Here is a 20,035-nt window from a genome sequence, read left to right on the forward strand (position 1 = left end):
TTGGTGGATATATAATTACTCCAGTCATTATCAACTGTTTCCTAAATTTGGTAGACTTCCACAGATAAAGTAATACAAAAGCCAAATCTTATCCTGGGCAGGAAAAGAAGATTCGGTGTATTTATGTCTGATGTTAACTTAAAAGAAAGTTGTTGAGATTAGTGGTGGAAAATTCCTAGTGATGTTGAGATTAACAGTGGAAATTTCCTAGTGATTTTTCAAGTAGTCACTGTTAACTATTAATATGTATGATTTGTCAGAGTAACCAAAGGAAATTATGAAGGGAAGTATTTTGCGCGGTTGTTAAGAGTTAATCTTGTAAAAAAAAAAAAAACCTATGTTATGATTAATCAATTAAAGTTGTAATTATTTTACTATACAAGGTTAAAAAAAAGGAAGGTCAATAGTATTAGTACTGTTAAAACAGCTCTAACCAACCACTGCATCCTTCATCATTTTTGTTGAAAATGACATTAATAGACGGTTTTAAATGTCAAAATTATCCCCAAAGTGCAGATAATGATCATTTTGCATCATATTTACGGAGAAATCTATTCTATTGGCTATAAGGTCTTATAATCTTAAAAAAAAAAAACTCTAGCATTGTTTAAAATTACAAATTCCGTTTGGATTAGCTGTTTTTGGGGGTGTTTTTGAAAAACTTTGCTGTAGCAGAATTTTTAGAGTATATTTTTGAATATTTTTAGAAAATATTTTGGGATATTTAAGAGTAGAAGAGTTTCTAGAATATATTTTGAGATATTTTTTAAAATTTTTAAAAAATTTAAACTAATTTTTAGATTACCTTTTAGAATACTTTTTAAAAAATTTTATTTTATTTGAAAAACTAGTTTTTGAAAAACACTCCAAAAATATTTTAGTAACTTAAAAATATTATAGAGTCATTTTTTTGTAACTTAAAAATATTTTACAGGTTTTTTGTTTCATGTTATCAAACAAAAAAGAAGGGTCGAAATCCTTGAATTTTTCCTAGGCAAAATAAGATACATTTATATCACTCACTTGTTATTGAAATGCCATGTACAACCTTGTAACATGTTATCTCATGTACGTCCTGCGTCCAATTATATACTTTGATGAAATTACAAATCCTAACTCTAAATTCTGCCATAACTCAAATTTAGAATTTTTTAAAAAAAATTTAAAGGTAGAAAATATGTATAGTTCAATAAGTGCAGGTGTTTTTCATCGAAAATATTAACAAACTCAATACACTCTCACCATTTTCTTATGAACAAAATTTTGTAAACCAGTTTTGATTAGGAAACTCCTCGAACATACGTCAAACTCCAACTATCGAGAGCTATTATCCTTATCATTTCATCAGTTCCGATGCCCATTACAATTTATAATCACCTGTGCATAATTTTTCCGTATATGGAATTACATGTAATATAGTTCAATTTGTTAATAAACATAACCATGATTTAGTGGTACAAACGTTTCTTCTTGATAGTCTCCATTTTGATTTTTTTTTTTTCAAAAAGGCAAAAGGAAAAGAAGACGAGTTAAGGGTTCGATAATTAATCGAACTCGAGACCTCGCAATCATTTAATCAATGTCTTCACTAATTAACTTTGGATTTTTAACCAGTCTTAACCTTAAAGCGCGTATCGAGTTTTAGTGGTTTTCGATTTGTGGCTAGTCACATTCTATTGCCGCGGTACTAATAGAAAAGAACGTGTGTTCTTGTCAAGGTGCTTTGATAAGGATGGGTCGTTTGATTGTCGTTTATTTTGCCAAGGTGTTTTGATAACAATGTGTTAGCTTGATTGGTGGTTGACTCAAGAATCTCTCTCAATGTTGCATTTAGTTGTGGAATGTTTTCAACATTCACGAAAATTTCCAATATTATTTTAATTGCATTGAAGCAATGACAGATGATTTTCTCCTTTTTCTATTTTTTTTTCCTTTCTTTCATGTTTGTTGACATAGTATAAGGTTTAATTTGGAAATAAACCATCACATACTAGTACGCTAATTAAATAGCCCCTCACGGGTTAGCTCGTTTGGTCACGGTTTCTTCTTTAAGGCCGTTGTTCAGCCTCCCCACAAAGGTTCGAGTCCCGTGGTTACCATGTTCGGGGGGATGGGACCTCTCCTCCCGGATCGGAGTGGGATTAGTCGGGCCCCGTAAGAATTGACCCGGACACCCAATCCGTCAGAAAAAAAAAAGGCATAATTTCAATAAATTTCTCTAAGATTTTTTATAATTTCATTGAACTCTTTAGAGATTTTAAAATTTATACTAATCTCTTTTATCCATTTGAAGGGGGAGGAAGAGGAGGGAGGAGGAAGAGGGTCATCAATCTTGGAGGGCCAAGTAATTTCTGGTAGGTCCTCATGAAGTGGGTTAATGTCGTATTGGTCCTCCAAACTAGATAAGTGCCTCAATCAAATCCCCTCGAGTTAGAAAGTCCCAAATAATTTCTCCAAACCACAAATTTAGTTCACGCTTGGTCTCCGTCAAATCAACGGCGGTTGACCTCTGTTAAGTCATGAAAAGGGGCTTTCTTGGAATTTAAACCATTTAAGGGATCTATTCGATAATTTAGCACACAATAGTTTTTGTTTCCCCCATGGGCTTTGAGGATGATTTGATGCAAATGAATGCCTATAATGGCAAATATAAAGCTTATGTGGTAATCTTTTCTACTGCCAGCTTTGGGGATGATTTCATTCGTTTCCTTTTCATGTTTCCTATGTATGAGATGCAGCTGCAGGTACTTGATGGTATTATAATCATATTAGGCCTTGTGTAGCTGCATGAACTATGGATAGGACAAAAGCATAAACTTTAGATGGATGAGGTATCGATATGAATTAGGACTTTATAGGAATAAATTACAAGAATTTGTTCCAAGACCATGAAAGCAAATGCTAATCTTAGAGCTTTTAATGAGTCCAATCGATTCAGACTTTGTTTGTCTGGGGTATATTATACGAATAAGATTCGAATTCGACTCAGTCTTTATTCGTATATCATACGAACAGAGTTTGAATTTGACCCGAATATTAAATGAACTATAAGTATTGCTCTTCGATTCATTTATTTGTATAAATATTCGAATTCGAATTCGAACCAGATTTGAGTTTGAAGATGATATAATTATATTTTTAATAAATAATATATTATTTAGAATAAGTTTAATTTGTATTTTTTGATTTTAAAAAATAAATAAAGCTAATTTATGTATAATTACTTTTTAAAAATAAATAATGTATTTATTTTTTTATAATTATATATGTGTTCATGAATTATTCGAATTGTTCGCGAACATGTTTATGTTTGATTTGATTATTAAACAAGCCTAATATTGTATACTTGAGCTTGATTCATTTATTAAACGATCGAGTTTTATTGAACTTGAGCGAGGCAAACACGAACATTTTTGCAAACTGCATAGTTCGTTAAAAGCTCTAGGCCTAATCTGTTCGAATGGAAGTCCCAGCTTTAGGTACACAATTGAGAATTTCTCACTTTTAGGGCCTTGACATAAGAATCTTACCTCCTTCGGAGGAGCAAGATGACATTAAGCCTCAAGAGGTTGAGCCAAAATTGGTCAAGTGATTGGGCTGTCCGCTTATTTAATAAACAAATACATTCATTATAATTTGTTACTAGCTCCCTCATTTTCTTTTGCAAAAAAAAAAAAAAATGCCCTAATTGTTGAAATCTGCTTCTTTGTATTGTTAATACTTTTCAAATTTGTAACAAAAGTAGAATCTTAAAATTATTAAAATTTTATAACATGAAATTGATTGTAATGTACCTGACCCGAATTCAACTCGTTTTACAGCCCTGATTTATAAGTTTAACTACCCCCTTCCCCTCTCTCATTTCCATCTAATCATTGAGAAAAATCTTATTTAATGTTTCAAGTGTTTATCATTCTTGGCATGATTTGCACTAAATAAAGAACCAAAAAAAAAAGGAAAAAAGGCTCAGAAACTAAATCTATTTTATTAGTAATAATAGTAAAAAAAATAAAAGAAAAGGCTACATTGGCTGAAATTTAATTTGTAGGACTTAAATTAGATAAAAAATTAGAAATCCATTTGAATTGCCATTTTTAAAATTTTTTGTAAAAAAATATATGATAGTGATTTGATATATATAAAGGAAAAATTGATTGAAAAATGTGTTAACAAGAATATAAATTTTTTTTTTTTGCGGAAAATTACAATCCAAACAATTTTTCTTTTCCAAACAGGCCAGGCCCTAAAACCCTCCTCTTGCCCCTCCCTTAGTTAAGCAGTTAAACCACGGCTATCGTTGCCAAAAACCCTGCGAATATTTTACTACCAGAGAAGAAAGAAAGGGTGAAGATGACGGGATTTTGGAGAAACAAGTTTTACTATCAAATCTCATTCTCCATAATCAACAATGCCCCCATGAAAACCATCCCACTTTCTCCTTCTTCAATTCGAACTCTTTTCACTCACTCGAATCCCACAAAATATCTAAACCCCCATTCGAACCCTTGTAAGTTAAAGAATGCTTTTGTATTTAACTTGATTTCGCGGAATTATTCGCATTCCTCGTCATCCATGCCTGCCCATCCATTTTTTGCCTCCAGACGAAGCCCTGGCTTTGCTGTAGCTAAATGCTTATCCTCGGTTTCGTCGTCGCCGAATACCGTGGGCTGGAACGACGCCGTTTCCTGCTCGGAAATTGGGGATGGTGGGGCAAGTGAAGCTGAAGTTACGACTTTGTCGGAGGTGGATGATGATGATGATGCAATTGCTGGTTCTATTCCAGTTAGGGCTTATTTCTACTCCACTAGGTTTGATTTTCCATTTTTTTTTAAAGTTTCACTTTTTTCTTCTCATCTTTTCGAAATTGGGAAGGAAAAGATCCTTTTTTTTTCTTTTTATCCTGGCAATTGTTAATTGTATGGAGATTGTATGTGTGAACTTTATTAATGATTAAAGGTGATCAATATGATGAATTTTTTTTGCGAGCTGTTTTAGTCTTTCTTTTTATTCTATAAAAGATACTCCTACCGAATTTAGTACAAAGAAACAATTTTGACACTTGTTTTGCACCCGTCAAATTCAAAATGAAAATGGAAAAACAAAATTTGAGCTTACAATATGTATATATTGCAAGTTCCTAGTAATGTTTGTCAATATTTAGGCACTTATGATTAAATTTTTTTTTCCGACCGTTGGTTAGCTTCCATTGGGGTGATAAGCCTTTGTGCTCTGTGGAAAGTATGAATGTTTGTTATGATGATTTTTTTTTTTTTTGCAGTGTGGACTTAAGGGGCTTAATGGATCAAAACAAACCGAATTTAATTCCACCCTCATCTCGTATGACTAATTATGTCGTCTTAAGATTTGGCAAGCGCAAGTCCGAGCCCAATGTAAGTTTCTCTTCTATCTCATCTCTCCTTTGACATTCACTAGTTGAACCAACTTTAGGCGGTAATTTTTGGGAAAAAAAAAGTTGACTGTGGCTAATGCATTTTGAATCTTTGGTTTGACTGCAAATGTTAATAATTCAACGTCCAAAGAAGTATCATATTTCAGCGACTAATTTTTATTTAAATTCTCGTGTTTGTTATGTATGATTGCTGGAAGTCTATTGACTCGTTAAATCATTAATCTTTAATGTAAGCAAGCTGATGTGAGTGAGCCAGTGTGCTGACACTTTCAGATAAATTTATGCCATGTACTTGTCATGTTTCCTTTTCTTTTACTGGAAAGATTCAATTTATTTAGGACCCTGTCCATCCTATCACCAGGTTCTGTGTACTGTTGGAATGTGAATATATATATATATATATATATTTGTCAAATGTTGGAATGTGAATATTTGATTGATCTTGATGCAGCTTCTAGCTTGTCTTATTTGTCTCAACTTAGATGGTTTTATATTACCAAGAACACTGACAACATGTTTCTATCAATGCGTTAAGTTCAAAATACTTTTTCATGATAATTTTTTTATACTTATTCATTTGTAAAATACATTGATCTTGTCTAATGTGTTTATGCATTCCATGTATTTTTCTTATTTTATTTTATTTTAAACATATTCTGTATTATGTGTTTATAATAAGCTTCCTGTCATTCTCATGCTCCTAAAATTTGTCATGTTGTCAGCAACTTCTAACTATGTATTGAAGCGTGCGAGGATATGATTAACATCATACGAAAGTAAGGGAGGTCAATGTGATTTCAGAAACTTAGCAGGGGATATCTGTAATTGCAAGTAATTCAAGACAGGCAAATGCAGATTTTCCTTTTCTAATTGAATTACATGTTTTCACTGAAACTAGGAGCTGGCATAAGAGTAGTTCAGATGTATTCCATCATCTAGATAAAATTTATGATTCTTGTGCATTTTCAGAGTAGTTGATTAATTCACGCAGCAGCAAATGTTTTAAAAAATCCTTATGTTTGTTGTAGTTAGTTGTTCTGTGATATATATACATATATATTTTTTCTGATTTTCTGTATTTCCCCCCTTTTCCCCTCAGGCTCTGGGTGCTAGTTTAATTGGAAGTGACTGCTCGTACATGGTTGTTTTTCACTATGGCTCAATTGTCCTTTTTAATGTTCGGGATCATGAAATTGAGGGATATTTGAACATCGTAGAAAAACATGCTTCTGGAATGCTCCCTGACATGAAAAGAGATGGTAAGCTTGGGTACAAACAGTTATACTTGGGACTTCTTTAATATGTAAAATTTGGAACTGATGAACCCAGGATCACATTTCTGTTATTTATAATGATATTGTGACAAGATATGTATTGGAAAATCTGTTTTCGGCTATTAATGCTTTGAGCTAGGGTGAAAGAATGCTCCATAAATGCAGTTTAAGTCTGTTGCTACTGTAAATTAGAATCTTTGTCTGTTACAATGTCCAAGAATATCGTTGAAACAGTTATTTATATGCTTTTCACTTCAGAAGCATTGGTAGGAGATATGTCTTTGCTCTTGTTCTTCTGTTCAAATTTTTTCAAGACAGCGAATTAGCGTGTTGAACTGTGTAGTGAAAGCTTTTTAACAACCTTTGATTACTCACAGCTTTTTGGTCTGACTTTTTTCCTTTTGACACTTTCAAATTAGAATATGAGGTCAGAGAAAAGCCAACTCTGAACACTTGGATGCAAGGGGGTTTGGATTACATAATGTTGCAATATTTAAATATTGATGGGATTCGTACCATTGGCAGTGTTCTTGGTCAAAGTATTGCCCTTGATTACTATGTTCGCCAGGTTGGTGTCCCCTCAAATTTTTGTTCTACCACTTCGTGAAAATATTGCTCAGTTAAGGGCATTTAAGCTGTATTGTGTGTTTTTAGGTTGATGGAATGGTTGCAGAATTTACTGACATTAATCGTGGAATGGAGAAAACAGGCACATTCAAGATGGAACGAAAAAAGCTTTTCCAGCTAGTTGGAAAGGCCAATTCCAATCTTGCTGATGTGATTCTTAAACTTGGACTCTTTGAACGGTAATAATGTTGGTGCACCTTGGAAGAAAATATCTTTTCTTGGCTTGTCTTAGAGATGCTTCATAACTCTTATTGTTGAAAAGTTATTTGTCTTTTCTTGTAAATAACATCTTTTCCTTTGCCTGACACCCTGTCTTTTCTATTTTCCTTCTTTCTGCTGCTTGGTTTCCCTTCTCTGAACTGTTAAAGGATCATCTGTCTGCTTTTTTTTTTTTATTTAAAAATTTTTAAATTTTTTAGTATTACTAGCGCTAATTTTTTCAATGAGCCACAATCTTGTTGCCAAATCAAATTCTTTGTTAATATTTTTTTGTTGAAAAGACTTCTAGTTGTGTGGCATTTTTAGCTATTCAAGAATCTTATGGTTTCTAACAGACCTTGTTTCCTTCAGGTCAGACATAGCGTGGAAGGATGCTAAGTATGCTCAAATATGGGAATATCTCAGGGATGAATTTGAATTGACTCAGAGATTTGCAAGCCTGGATTTTAAGTTGAAATTTGTGGAGGTAATTTTTTGTTGCGAAAATGGCCTTTTGTAGTTCTGATGGTTGTTTTTGACATATTGCCCTTTTCTTGCAGCATAATATCCGTTTTCTCCAGGAGATCCTTCAAAATAGGAAGTCAGATTTTCTGGAATGGCTTATCATTATACTTATAGCTGCAGAAATCCTCATATCTGTTTATGATATTGCCCACAGATCAGCAATTACGTCTCTATGACACCTCTAGGTTACAATGGCGAAGGAATCATTCATTTTTGCTAATGCTGATTGCCGGTCAGTTTTTGTGTATATCCTTTAGATTATGCTTCTAATTTGATAGGGAAATTGAAAAGAGAAAGAAGATCTTGAAAATATCATTCTTTGTAATTTTTCAATGGAAATTTGCTGCCCAGTCATCGACAACTAGAATAGCGTGCATTGCTAGTTCAAAATATCCCACGGAATGTTTTCTCCAGTGCAAGTCTTCGTTACAGATCCCTCCATATAAGTTATTTTGATGATTTAATGAGTATTCTTGAATTGTACTGGTTGATTTGCATATAAGTATGCAGTGAAACTTGATGTTTGTCTTGGATTTGCATTTTTCTTGGACAATTTCTTTCTTTTATCGAGTCAGTTAAATGTAGATTTTACCTCTTCTTCTAGTTTTATTTTTGGCTGAGAAATGTGGGAAAAAATAAAAGGAGGGAGAAAAGGAAACCCTTGTTTAACGAGTGAAAGTGTCATTGGCATCTGGCAATGGTACGTGTACACTCTCATTCTAAAAACGTACAATGCATAAGAGACTATCTTGATATTTTCTTGCGTATGGTCTCAACTCTCAAAACATGCTTCGCTTAATTCATCTCGAGGGACTCAACTAGTAGTTCTGGATTCTGGTTTGGCCAAAATGGCCACGCAAGTTACTTGTGTCAGTTGATGCACAAGATATGGGGTTTGTCATCTGTAATACAAAACTAAACCATTTTAGTCGATGAGTTTGTATATCTAACAAATGTGAACCTACCCGCTATAAAGTCTGCTGATTACCTACCCACTACAAAGTCTGTAGCTTACACTACCTTTGGGCTTTCTGTCTTCCAGTGACCAAATACAAATAGTTTGGTCATTGTAAACATAAAACAGGCATTTGTTAATTGAGAGATTGTGCATTATGCGGACCTGATGCCTCTGATTCTTGCGGTTTCACTATTTTTCTGTCACACGATCCTTTAGACTTGTGTGCATTTCCCTCATGAATAGAGTAGGAAATGAAACGAGTCAATGACTTGCAAGATTTGCATCTAAACTTGTTAAAGATGTAGAATAGAGCCTAGACTCTCCCTGTGGTTGGTTGAAATAGTGCGGGTAGATATGGGGGCAGTGCCGATACAAATTGATAAGGACAAGTTACTTCTTCACAAAAGGTTGTCTGTTTGAATCTCACTGTCAATGTAAGAACTGTGTTGATAACTACTCAAACATTTTGTTTACAAAAAAGATAAAAAAATAAAAAAATTCCTGTAAACGATCTATGGTTCCAAGAGCATGCCAAAACTGAAAATAATCTTTTGATAAAAGGAACTTTATTGAAGACTAAATTGGCTATCCAAAGATAAAAGGAGCAAGGAAATCCACTAAACAAGAAAAGATTGTTGAATTTCAATTGGACTAGCAGTCCAAGTTCAGATTACAACCATAACAAATCATAGACCATCGTCTATTTTTTGGAAACACAATTCTCAAGAAGGAACCCGACTCCTAAACATAACAAGACGAGACGAGACTGATCATTCCAGCAGCAGAACATTAGCTTGATCCCTTTGATTTTAAGGCTTGAAGAAAGGATATAACTCGTATCTAACGTTGCAAGTTGCACTAAGAAATTGAGCTCCTTTCCCATCAAAGAGATCGGAAAGATCATCAATCCTTCCCTTAATGCAAGTGCTACAATTGGCAGGAGTCAAATCCAAGGGGCACTGAACCAATCCATAGACGTACAGTAGTAAATGTCCTTCAATCTCAGTAATCCCTTTAGCAAACAAATTCTTTGATGCAGAAGCCTCATCAGACAATCCGTACAAAAACTTCTGAATTTGAGCCAGTGATGATAGAGGGCTGCTTACACGAAATTCACTCCTTATGAAATACCCTGTACTTAAAGGGTATCCAAAATCGTTGAAGTTTGAGTATTCCAGTGAACAATAGTCGTACCAAATGTTTGCTGCTATATTGTATGGACAGATTTGGCGAATCACTTTTGCTGCCTCAAAAACACAGATTTGACAGTCGGCCTTTGAGATATCTCCTCTACAGAGAGCTGAGCCATAAACTGAGTCATTTTTTCCCGATACAGATATGTACTTGTATCCTGATGCAGGAGTATTATAGTAAAGATCGTTTAAAAGAATGTTCAAGTTCCTGTCATAGTCACTGTTGGCTGTAAAGTTTTTATAGGTGGTGCAAGTATGGTAGAGAGGTTCAGCCCCAGCTGCGATTTGGGCTAACAAAGCAATGCATAGAACAGCAATGGTAAAGCTCAGTTTTTGGAAATCCATGTTAGAAGGATCAATGTTGTGGAGGTGGCTATCTCCTCAGTCTTATGCAGCATTTATAGCCATGCCAATACATATATCGTCAGTGATCATTTCGAAGCTTTCCTAGTACCTTCCGATCAATGTTTCTTTTTCCCAGGTTTTTTGTCCATTGAGAAGATTGCCTTCGCTGCAGGCTGACTTGCTTTTTTGAGTTTGTTGTAAATTTTGGGGTTGTCTTGTACGAAGCTGTTCAGTAAATAAGATTCAAGAAATTTATCCTCACTCGGTTAACTTTTTCTTCGATTAAGTTGTAAAAAAAAAAAAATTGAATGGCACAGGCGAAAAGGGAACAATGAAAGATCAAGGAAAGAGGGAGAGAAACAGATTTTACAGACTTGTAGCAATATGAGATGTAATATTGATATAGGAGGAAGCTTGTTTGTAATTTACCCAGGCCTGTTACCTTGGCTTTTAGCCCCGAATTGTTATGGTACAAGACGACCAGTAAGTGGTATATACTGCTGAGGTCCAATCAAGAAGCAACAATTGCGAAATTACAGCCTGCCAATTTCCTGATTGCACACTCTTGTCCCGACAGTTTCAGACGCATGGGTACATACATGAAAAAGAGGGAATGAATATGGAAACCATCTGGATTGGATTCTGGAAAGAAAATGCAATAGTTCAAAGTAAATTCCCTAATTTAAGGCAAGATACACATTGATTTCTGATGATTACTGGAGTAGCATGTAACGTTTTGTGCATTTCTGCAGAAAGTTAACCATTTTCTGGATCTCTAAGTTCCACCAGAATTGCCCTTTTAGGAGTGGAACTCCTAGCTCAACCAGGCCATGCTTTTTCATCATAATCTATGAATATTACTGTCGGAGGTCAATAAGAAAAACACTGAACACTATATTAAATTAGGCTGCCTTGGTAAAGTAACGGGGTGATATCAGGCATTCGCCGAGGCTAAGACATGGATTCACCAAAAGTAGTCCATTCAATTACATGCTAGGTAAGAAATCCGTTTCTATAAATGAATATTCAGACTAGGCATGTCAATGGGTAGGGTTTGGGTTAGATCCATTTAATTTAGTTAGATCCAAATCCAGATCCAGACCCTTTTGGGTATGAAAAAGTAAATCCATATCCAGACCCTTATGGATCTGGGTATCCAATGGGCATCTATAGGTATTTTTTTAAAATACTAAAGTAAAAATGTATTAAAAATATATAGAGTTCATAAATAATAGAAATATCATCCAATTTTTGTTTTCAAATAATAAAATTAACATTCAACAAATTGAATGCAATATTTTGAACTCAAAGAAAGAATTATTATTGACTACTTCTATATATTTTTAAAAATTCAACTGCATCCATATCAATATTTCATTTATTTGCCTTTATCTTTTCTCCTTTTCTTGAAAAAGTTTGTATCAATTACAATGACAACTAGGATTAGTTTTTAAAAAAGAAAACAACCATAACATATATAAATATTTAGTTTTATTAAAAAAAATGTAATTTTGTACCTCTTTTGCTTATTTAAACCTCAATGATGGCAGATGTCTCGCAATCCAACATTAAAATAGTGAATGAGATAAAAATTATTTGATTAAGAACCGATGGCAAATAAATAATAGTATAAGAAGATTTATAAACACTTACTCATTTTTTCTTTGATGCAATCCAATCATCAGTAGTCACTAATGTTTCAACCACATGTAGTAGCAATTTGGCACGAGTCTCATTAATCATCCAACCACCAACATTAATTGCAGATTCTGATGTCATAAAATCTTACTGTATTTGATCTAATAGCCATAAAATATTATATTATTTCATAAATTTTCTAATATATATTATTTTATTAAATATATTGGGTCTGGGTAAGGTCTGGTATGGGTCTGGATTTGGATATGAATTCTGAAAATTCAGACCTTACCCAGACCCACGACTCTCTCGTAGGGTCTGGGTTTGGGTAGGATCTGGATTTGAGAAATTAAATCCAAATCCTACCCAAATAAATTGGGTCTATATTGGATTTGGGTAAGACTCGACCTATTGACATGCCTAATTCAGACAATGAATTTCTTGGTAATGCCCAGTGCATCAAAGGGAAATCGTTAAATCTTTGGAGCTCCGCATCAGTAAAAGTAGTGCAGAAGTTTCCATCACCTATGTCTAATAGCTAGTTTGGGAGTTGAGGATAGAAAAGAAAAGAAAAGAAGAGAAAGATTAAGTTATGAGAGAAAAGAAAGGATAAGAAAAGAAGAGAAACGATTTTAATGTTGTTTGGAAGTTTATGAAAGAAAAGAAATGATTTTGAACATATTGGTCAGTAAAAATCTCATCCAATAGTTTTTCAAGAATAGAATGGGCAATTTTATAATTTTTTGTAGGCTCTCTGCGGCTTTTCTTTGCTTTCTACCCGATTTGGAATAAAAAAGTTTTTTAACTGTAGCTGCTGTTTTTCTCCTTCCAAATCAGTTGCTTTCTTTTCTTTTTTATTTCACTAAATCTCCCAAGCATCAGAAACATCTATCTTTCTCTTCCTTTCTTTTCTTTTCTGCTCAAATCCTATCTCCCAAACTAGCCATAATAGTTTTGCCAGGTTCTTCCCTTGCTTGAGCCTTTGTTTATGCGCTTCTAATGCAGGCAAATGATTCCTAGTTCAAAAATTATGTAAGTTCTTCTGTTGCTCAGCAAAATGATATTATATTTCTTGTAGATTAGGATTACTTTGAATAATAAGAAGTAGCTGACTTTCGTGCACAACAAAGTTGCAGGTTCATTTAGGCTATGAGCACTCCAAAATGCTCCTCCACATTATCCCACACTGGAAACTGAATGATTTTTGATCATCTGATAAGCACCAAAACCACCAAGTCGATCGCCGGGCCTGGTAACGCAGGCCTATAACCCAAGTGGGGGCATTGGAGTGTTAGAACATGAGCACAGCCCAGACGGTAGGGTTTACGGCTGCTCGTTGCTGGTCTGCCCGGTCCAAGCTAGGAGTTGGGCCATGTGATCTGGGCGAAGGCTTGGATCATGTGCTCTTTAGGGAGGTGGGGACTGCGTGAGGCTGGTTTCACAGAGCAACGAAGACCACCCGCTCTTGGCAGTGGAAGGATAACAGATCGGTGCTCTCTGAGCCCAGAAATGCCAGATGGGCTGTCTCTAACTGGACTTACACTCTTTTTGAAAATTTTCTCTGCGAAGTCCCCACATTCTTTTTGCCCTTTTTTTTTTTTATAAATATTTTCTAATTTGTGTGAAGTCCCAAAATATTCGATCGGCTATGCGGGAAAATACATATATTATTGAATATCTACTGGTTTGCTAAAAGGGAAGCAAGAATTGAAGATCACTAATTAAAGTATAATTCAAGCTACAAATTGTTTGGAAAGCAATTTTCCAAAGAAAAATTGTTACGTTTTTCATGAACACATTTTTCAATCACCTTTTTATCTCATATATATATATATCAAATCAAATCGCTACAGTAATTTTTCTAAAAAAATATATATAAAAAAATGCAATCCGAACAATTGCAGCAAAGTTGCAATTATAAGCTCCATTTTGCAATTGGTCAAATCAATCAAAGCCTTATCATCACCAAATCTAGACAAAATTGCACAAAACAAAAGCTTCTGATACTCGTTAAGAGGCTTGATAGGTTCATACAGTGAAAGACAATCAGTTTCAGTCTAAAAAAAAAGGACCAAATATAGGATATCACTCTTTACCACTTGCTACTGTATAAAATTATAGTAAACGATGAAACAGGATTCAGGAGAATTGTACATGCTTCAGCAGCACTTCAAGAGTAGCATTAATTAGCTTGTAGTTTATCTGAAAAGTTCTGTATAGCTGCAAAAGTTTGTGAAAACTGAAAGATCGAGTAAAACACTTGACTGAAAAGACTAGACAAGAAAAATAAACTTCACAAAATCAGCTGCTATGCATCTAGCACTAAAGATAATTGGCTGTACTTAATAAATCGACTAAAATGGACTTGACAAGAAAAGTTTATGGGCTTCCACTTGACTAGAAGTCTAGGTTCAAACTTCGAAGCTCAATCGTAAGTAACGGTCTGGTGAAAAATGCAGGTTTCTACAGTCTGCTCTTGAGACATCTCCCTGAACGGTGTACAGATCATGCTCTCCTACCACAGATGTTTACTCGTTCCCTGTTGCAGGAGTTCTATTGTAAGGATTGAATAAGAGAATTGCCAAGTGTTATCATATTTTCTGCTGGATTTGGGGAAGATGTCCATTAATATTGTGGATAGCTAGAACTGGAAGACATCTGATGTCCGAGCCAAAGATTGAATTTAGTTTGGCTTGGATGCGTTGGATCTTGATTTCAAGCAAATTACCTATCTGAGAACACGTGTTTAACTCCTACAAGTTAAATTGTTTGACATGGTTTTACCGATTGCATTAACCAAGTTAACTCCCCTTTTTCATTTCTATGAACTTTTACCAGGCTATTCTGACATGCATTTCCAAAAGAGAAGTGTGAGCTCCCTGAACTTTGAAAGAAATTGGTCATGCAGGCTGCCACGGTTGAAACCAGATATGCTATTTGTGGATCTTCACGAGTTAATAAAAATTTAAGAATGGCTGAAAATGTCAGAATTTTTTTTGGGTAATCCTAGAATTGGCCAATGCAAGATTAATTGAGTCGCTCTAGAAAGCAATTCATTGTGGCGGTCTTCGGTGAATCCATACTATAATGGGAAAAATTCATTTTTCATCCTCAAACTTTGTGACTAAGACACATTTGGTCCCCAAACTTTTTGACCAGACACATTGAGTACATGTATTAACTATTTTTTGCCACATTTAGTCAAAAAACGGGTGCATTCATGGGGCATGCCTTTCCTAAAATCTGCACTATCATATGTTTCATGGGGCATGCTTTGTAAACGTAGAAATAGCATGCTTTCATGGGGCAGAACTTTGACTGAAGTTGTAATAAAATCTGCAATCCCATATGTTTAGTATATATTCTTTATTTCATGCTTTTCCTATTATTAATTGCGTGAAATGGTTGTTGTGCATCTTCATATATGAGATTGTGTGATATGAAGATTGTGTTATCTCCTCAGTGCTTTTTCTACTTAATGGTGTAGGAAAAGAATGAGTTTTTGTTTTCTTTGTTTTTTTTACTTGTTCATTCCAAAACTTTGTCTCATAATCAACTTGAAACGTAATTTTTGAGGGATATCAGTCCATGAACATGAACCTTTAGAAACAATAAATATAGTGATCACAAGAACTACCAAAAAGAGAGCTACATGAGATCAATAAACAAAAAGATGTAAGAATTACCCTGTGAAGAGCTCATTGTAAAAAAAAAAAAAACTGCAGACCTCAGAACTCATCATTTAGGAGCTCTACCCGTAGACTTTGAGTGTACTTTTAGTCAACATTTTGTGTCGACTTGCATTAGAGAGAGAATGTGTGGACTTTAGTCTGACTTGCATTGATTCCCGATGCATAAGTTAACGGCCACGTGGGTTTCACCGTCCAAATTGAAAATTTTCCCGTTTTTTGACTAAATGTGGCAAAAAATAGTTAATACATGTATTCAATGTGTCTGGTCAAAAAGTTTGGGGACCAAATGTGTCTTAGTCACAAAGTTTGAGGATGAAAAATGGATTTTTCCCATACTATAATGGACAAAGAGTAAAGACTAAAGAGGAACTTGTCCGCTTGTTTCTTGTGCTAATTCAGGGGTTCATTTGTAGAGATAAACTGCATTAATCTTAAAATTTTTTTGATTATTTTACACTTGAAATAATGTTGAGGAATATTATTGTTTGATAAAGATGATGATCAGATGAAACATTATTAGAACGATACCTCTATGAACAAGGTTTCCTACAAATGCATGCTTACTATTTCTGCACTATAAACTATTGTCATCACAAATTCCGAATTAAAGATAATATATACAAAAACATTTGGACACGCACATTCGGTTTGTGCCGTCAAAGACAACCAGTGATCAGCATGTGCTCCACTCCAAACATGAAGCTGTCACAGGAAACTTCTACTGATGAAGTTTACATGATAGGGCCTCTCGATGCCACACTTGTCGTGCTGAAAAAAGGTACCGGACGCACATATAATCCCAACCACAAAGGAAATGGAAGAAAAAGTTACACTACACTACTAATTAAATTACTAATACGACCTAGCACTACTACTATATTTAAGTTGCAGCAGGATCGATCTCCTGCAATCCATTGAAATCTTGAGAACATGGCTCTAAAATTAAACCTTTTCCTCTACATTCTCTCAATCGCCATTTTCGCAGAAATGGCTGCTGGAGTCGACCTCTTTAAGCCCGTCGACCACGTTTGCGGCTTTCCAGATAACAGGAACTTTACTAGCGGCAGCGAGTATGAAAACAACTTGGACTTCATCTTACACGATCTTTCCAACAAAACTCCCGCAACCGGGTTCGGTCTTGCATATGCCGGGGCGGTGGAAAACAGTAACAGGGCTTATGGCCGAGCTCAATGTAGAGCGGACGTTTCAACAGCAGACTGCAAAACCTGCATTTCTGAAATGGTCAGATGGGTTCGGGGGAAATGTCCATTTTATAAATCCGCATTTGCTTGGTTCCAGGGTTGTCTTTTGAGATACTCGGACGATGATTTCTTCGGCAAGATTGATGATCCCAACTCGCTGGCATTCTTCATCTTGGAAAAAGAAAATCTAAGCAACATTGCACCCTTAGAAAAGGTGGAGGGATTGTTAAATCAACTTGCAGGAGAAGCTTCCGCGTCTAAGAAGTTGTTCGCCAGAGGAGAGGTAAAGCTTGCAGGATCGAAAAATCTATATGGTTTGGTTCAATGCACCTTGGACCTTTCCCCAGCAGATTGTAAGACTTGCGTTGATGGATTGGTTAGTATAGTTCCTAAAATTTATGGGAACGGGACTCAGATCTACACGTCAACTTGCACCCTACAATATTTGTTGTATGCTTTCTTCAATGCTTAAAATGCAAAGGTGGCTATGCTAGCTTCTGCAATATTCTACGTTGGAATTGAAGATATTTAACATCGTTCAGGTGTTAGAAGAATGTGTGCTGTTGATCAGTTATAGTTGTCCGAGTTGTGATTCCAATTTGTTGCCTTTTGATTTTCAACTTTGTTGAAGTTATATAAATTTGGTAGGAATACCTAGATTTCCTAATTCTTCTCCGAGGAGAATCGCCTATCACATTAAGTGATATTTTTACGCATGTAGCTTTTGATCAGCAGTAAGTATAGCTTGCTTATCTTGGGTCCTTTTTGTTTGTATCTTTTCTTTTGGCTAAATGGTCCAAAACTTATTTCATAAAATGCCTAAGAGAAAATGGTATTAAAACAAAAAAGAGAGAGAGAAACAAACAGGGGTTGGAAGTTCAGTAGAAAAGAAAAGAAATGCAATGGGTTAGGTGCAACGACAGGGGTTGGGGCGGGGAAGAGGGGAGGGTTCCTAGTCCCATTCCCGGTCCATTGCCATCTCTAATTGAATATCATGTTTGCCCGAAAAAGTCCTTTGCTTTTGTACAGTGATAATAATTTAGGAGTGAAGGAAATAGACAGAGAAGTGTTACAATTTGCTCCAAAACTTTTGTAAACATAGTTGAGTTACTAATTAGTTATTTGGATGAATGAAAGTTATTAAGAAATAAAAAGGCAACACTTAAAAAGAGATTGAAGGACTCTTTCATAAAAAAAAAAGTCATGTACTCAAATTCCATTACGTAAGTTAGGACTGCTTTAGTGAGTAATTTATAAATATTCTCAAAGATTTGTAATTCTGGAGATGTCCCCATCTCTATCGCTAGTGGTGATCGGAGTGGAAATCACCTAAAATTGATCTCTATCAAAAGAAGAGAGAAATGAAAAGCAAGACTTGATGTAAACACTAAACTAACTAATGCAGACACTAACACAATGACATATACAAACACAACAAATTTTGTCACTTGTTAAAATTTGTAAAACATACTTCACTTTATTTGATGAGCAAAAATATGATCCAAACAGTTGAACAATTCAACTAAGTATCAACTAAATATGATGCAAAAAGCTATTAGCTTCACAAAATTTCCCTTCAACGCTATGGACAGTGTAGGAGGATGCTTTTCTCTAATTTGTAATCTTGTATTTTTACTTTCTGCAAGGATTAATTTTTGTTACACTACATGTCGTGCATCCAACATTTAGAAACAAATAATAATAAAAGTATAGGTAATAGGTAATACTTTGGATGGCGAGCTACTAATAATTTGACTTAAATACTTCACCCTCACTAGTAGTTTATGTCCAAAAATTATTGGGTCACCCACAAACTAATAGTGGTACAGTTGATATCAAAATGAATATCTATATTCTATATATAATGAGAAAGGACAGAGTTTGGTGCTAATGTTTTATGTCACTTTACGTACTTACATTTTTGCCCTTATAAAAGCTAATTTTACTTTAATTATTCAAACACATGGTGTCAAGATAACTACTACTATAAGCATTATTTAATTTATCATTTAAACATATATTTTTTTTCAATGTAACTACCCTAAGCAATAACTACCAACATCACAATAATTTTGTCAAAATAATTTACAAGATTAAAATTTTTATTTAACAATGAACAAATGTATGTAAAATTCATTCACTATAAATATTATGTATTTTTTTTATTGCACACACATAGGCTAATAGGTCGCGACTTGAGTAGTTTAGGCTTAAAAGCTATTGGGCGATCCCACACTAACACTTTGGGGTTAATGACATCAAAAGTTATTGGTTCAACTAGGGGTGTCAACGGGTCGGGTTTGGATCCGGGCTTGATAAAATTTTTTTAAGTTTGGATTGAAAAATAATTTCGATACTCGAACCCAGATCTGGACCCATTTACTCTAACAAAAAAAGGAGTCGGATACGGAATATAGAATTCTGACCCGTATTCGACCCGGATCCGAACAATATATTAATAATTATAAAATGTAAATATTTCTAAATATATTCTTTTATCAAATTAACAATTTAGTAATGACTTTATAGATTGATTTGTGGTTAGTTTTGGATTGACTATTGCAAGTTATTTGTGATTTATTTTTGTAATTTGATTTGTTTAAATTTGGAGATTGGATTTGTGATTGATTTTGGATTTAATTTTGAACCCTTTAGACCCGGGCCTGACATGGATTCGACTCGGATCCGTCGGACCCGATTCTTGGACTCTAAGATCAAGACCCGTCGGGTTCGGGTCCAAAATTTTCATTTCTGACTCGAGCCCGACCCGTTGACACCCCTAGGTCCAACTGATCCTAATTTAAACATTTAGGGTTTGTAGTTTATGGCAAAATATTGGATTAGCACGCGATATTGATAGCTTGGCTTAAACATTATGGGTCAAAAGTTTAGGCCCAGTCGTCATTGCCTAACCTATGTCCTAAGCATTACACATTGACGGTGCATAAATTCTGTTAAAAATGGTAATAGTAT

General features: G+C 34.7%; 3 protein-coding genes across 3 annotated transcripts; 2 read left to right on the top strand and 1 right to left on the bottom strand.

Annotated features, from left to right (window-relative positions):
• The first annotated feature begins 4,297 nt into the window (after nt 1-4,297).
• LOC113783345 lies at nt 4,298-8,447 on the top strand. Its single transcript, XM_027329453.1, has 7 exons — nt 4,298-4,808; nt 5,279-5,390; nt 6,510-6,669; nt 7,104-7,252; nt 7,339-7,490; nt 7,882-7,996; nt 8,070-8,447. Exons 1-7 carry the CDS (start codon nt 4,351-4,353, stop codon nt 8,208-8,210), a joined length of 1,287 nt encoding a protein of 428 aa, XP_027185254.1. The 5' UTR covers nt 4,298-4,350; the 3' UTR covers nt 8,211-8,447.
• A 1,354-nt stretch (nt 8,448-9,801) lies between these two features.
• Nucleotides 9,802-10,530, bottom strand: LOC113782024 (cysteine-rich repeat secretory protein 38-like). The gene has a single exon (XM_027327938.1). The coding sequence runs from the start codon at nt 10,528-10,530 to the stop codon at nt 9,802-9,804; it is 729 nt and encodes a 242-aa protein (XP_027183739.1).
• A 6,317-nt stretch (nt 10,531-16,847) lies between these two features.
• LOC113782025 (cysteine-rich repeat secretory protein 38-like) lies at nt 16,848-17,534 on the top strand. Its single transcript, XM_027327939.1, has one exon. It carries the CDS (start codon nt 16,848-16,850, stop codon nt 17,532-17,534), a length of 687 nt encoding a protein of 228 aa, XP_027183740.1.
• The last annotated feature ends 2,501 nt before the right edge of the window (nt 17,535-20,035 follow it).

This window comes from Coffea eugenioides, chromosome 9 (genome assembly GCF_003713205.1).
Source record: "Coffea eugenioides isolate CCC68of chromosome 9, Ceug_1.0, whole genome shotgun sequence".
NCBI lineage: Eukaryota > Viridiplantae > Streptophyta > Magnoliopsida > Gentianales > Rubiaceae > Coffea > Coffea eugenioides.

Coding starts and splice junctions, on each gene's coding strand:
- LOC113782024 (XM_027327938.1), bottom strand. CDS start 10,530: ATGGATTTCCAAAAACTGAGCTTTACCATTGCTGTTCTATGCATTGCT.
- LOC113783345 (XM_027329453.1), top strand. CDS start 4,351: ATGACGGGATTTTGGAGAAACAAGTTTTACTATCAAATCTCATTCTCC. Junction 4,809..5,278: donor GCTTATTTCTACTCCACTAG/GTTTGATTTTCC, acceptor TTTTTTTTGCAG/TGTGGACTTAAGGGGCTTAA. Junction 7,253..7,338: donor TTGATTACTATGTTCGCCAG/GTTGGTGTCCCC, acceptor GTGTGTTTTTAG/GTTGATGGAATGGTTGCAGA.
- LOC113782025 (XM_027327939.1), top strand. CDS start 16,848: ATGGCTGCTGGAGTCGACCTCTTTAAGCCCGTCGACCACGTTTGCGGC.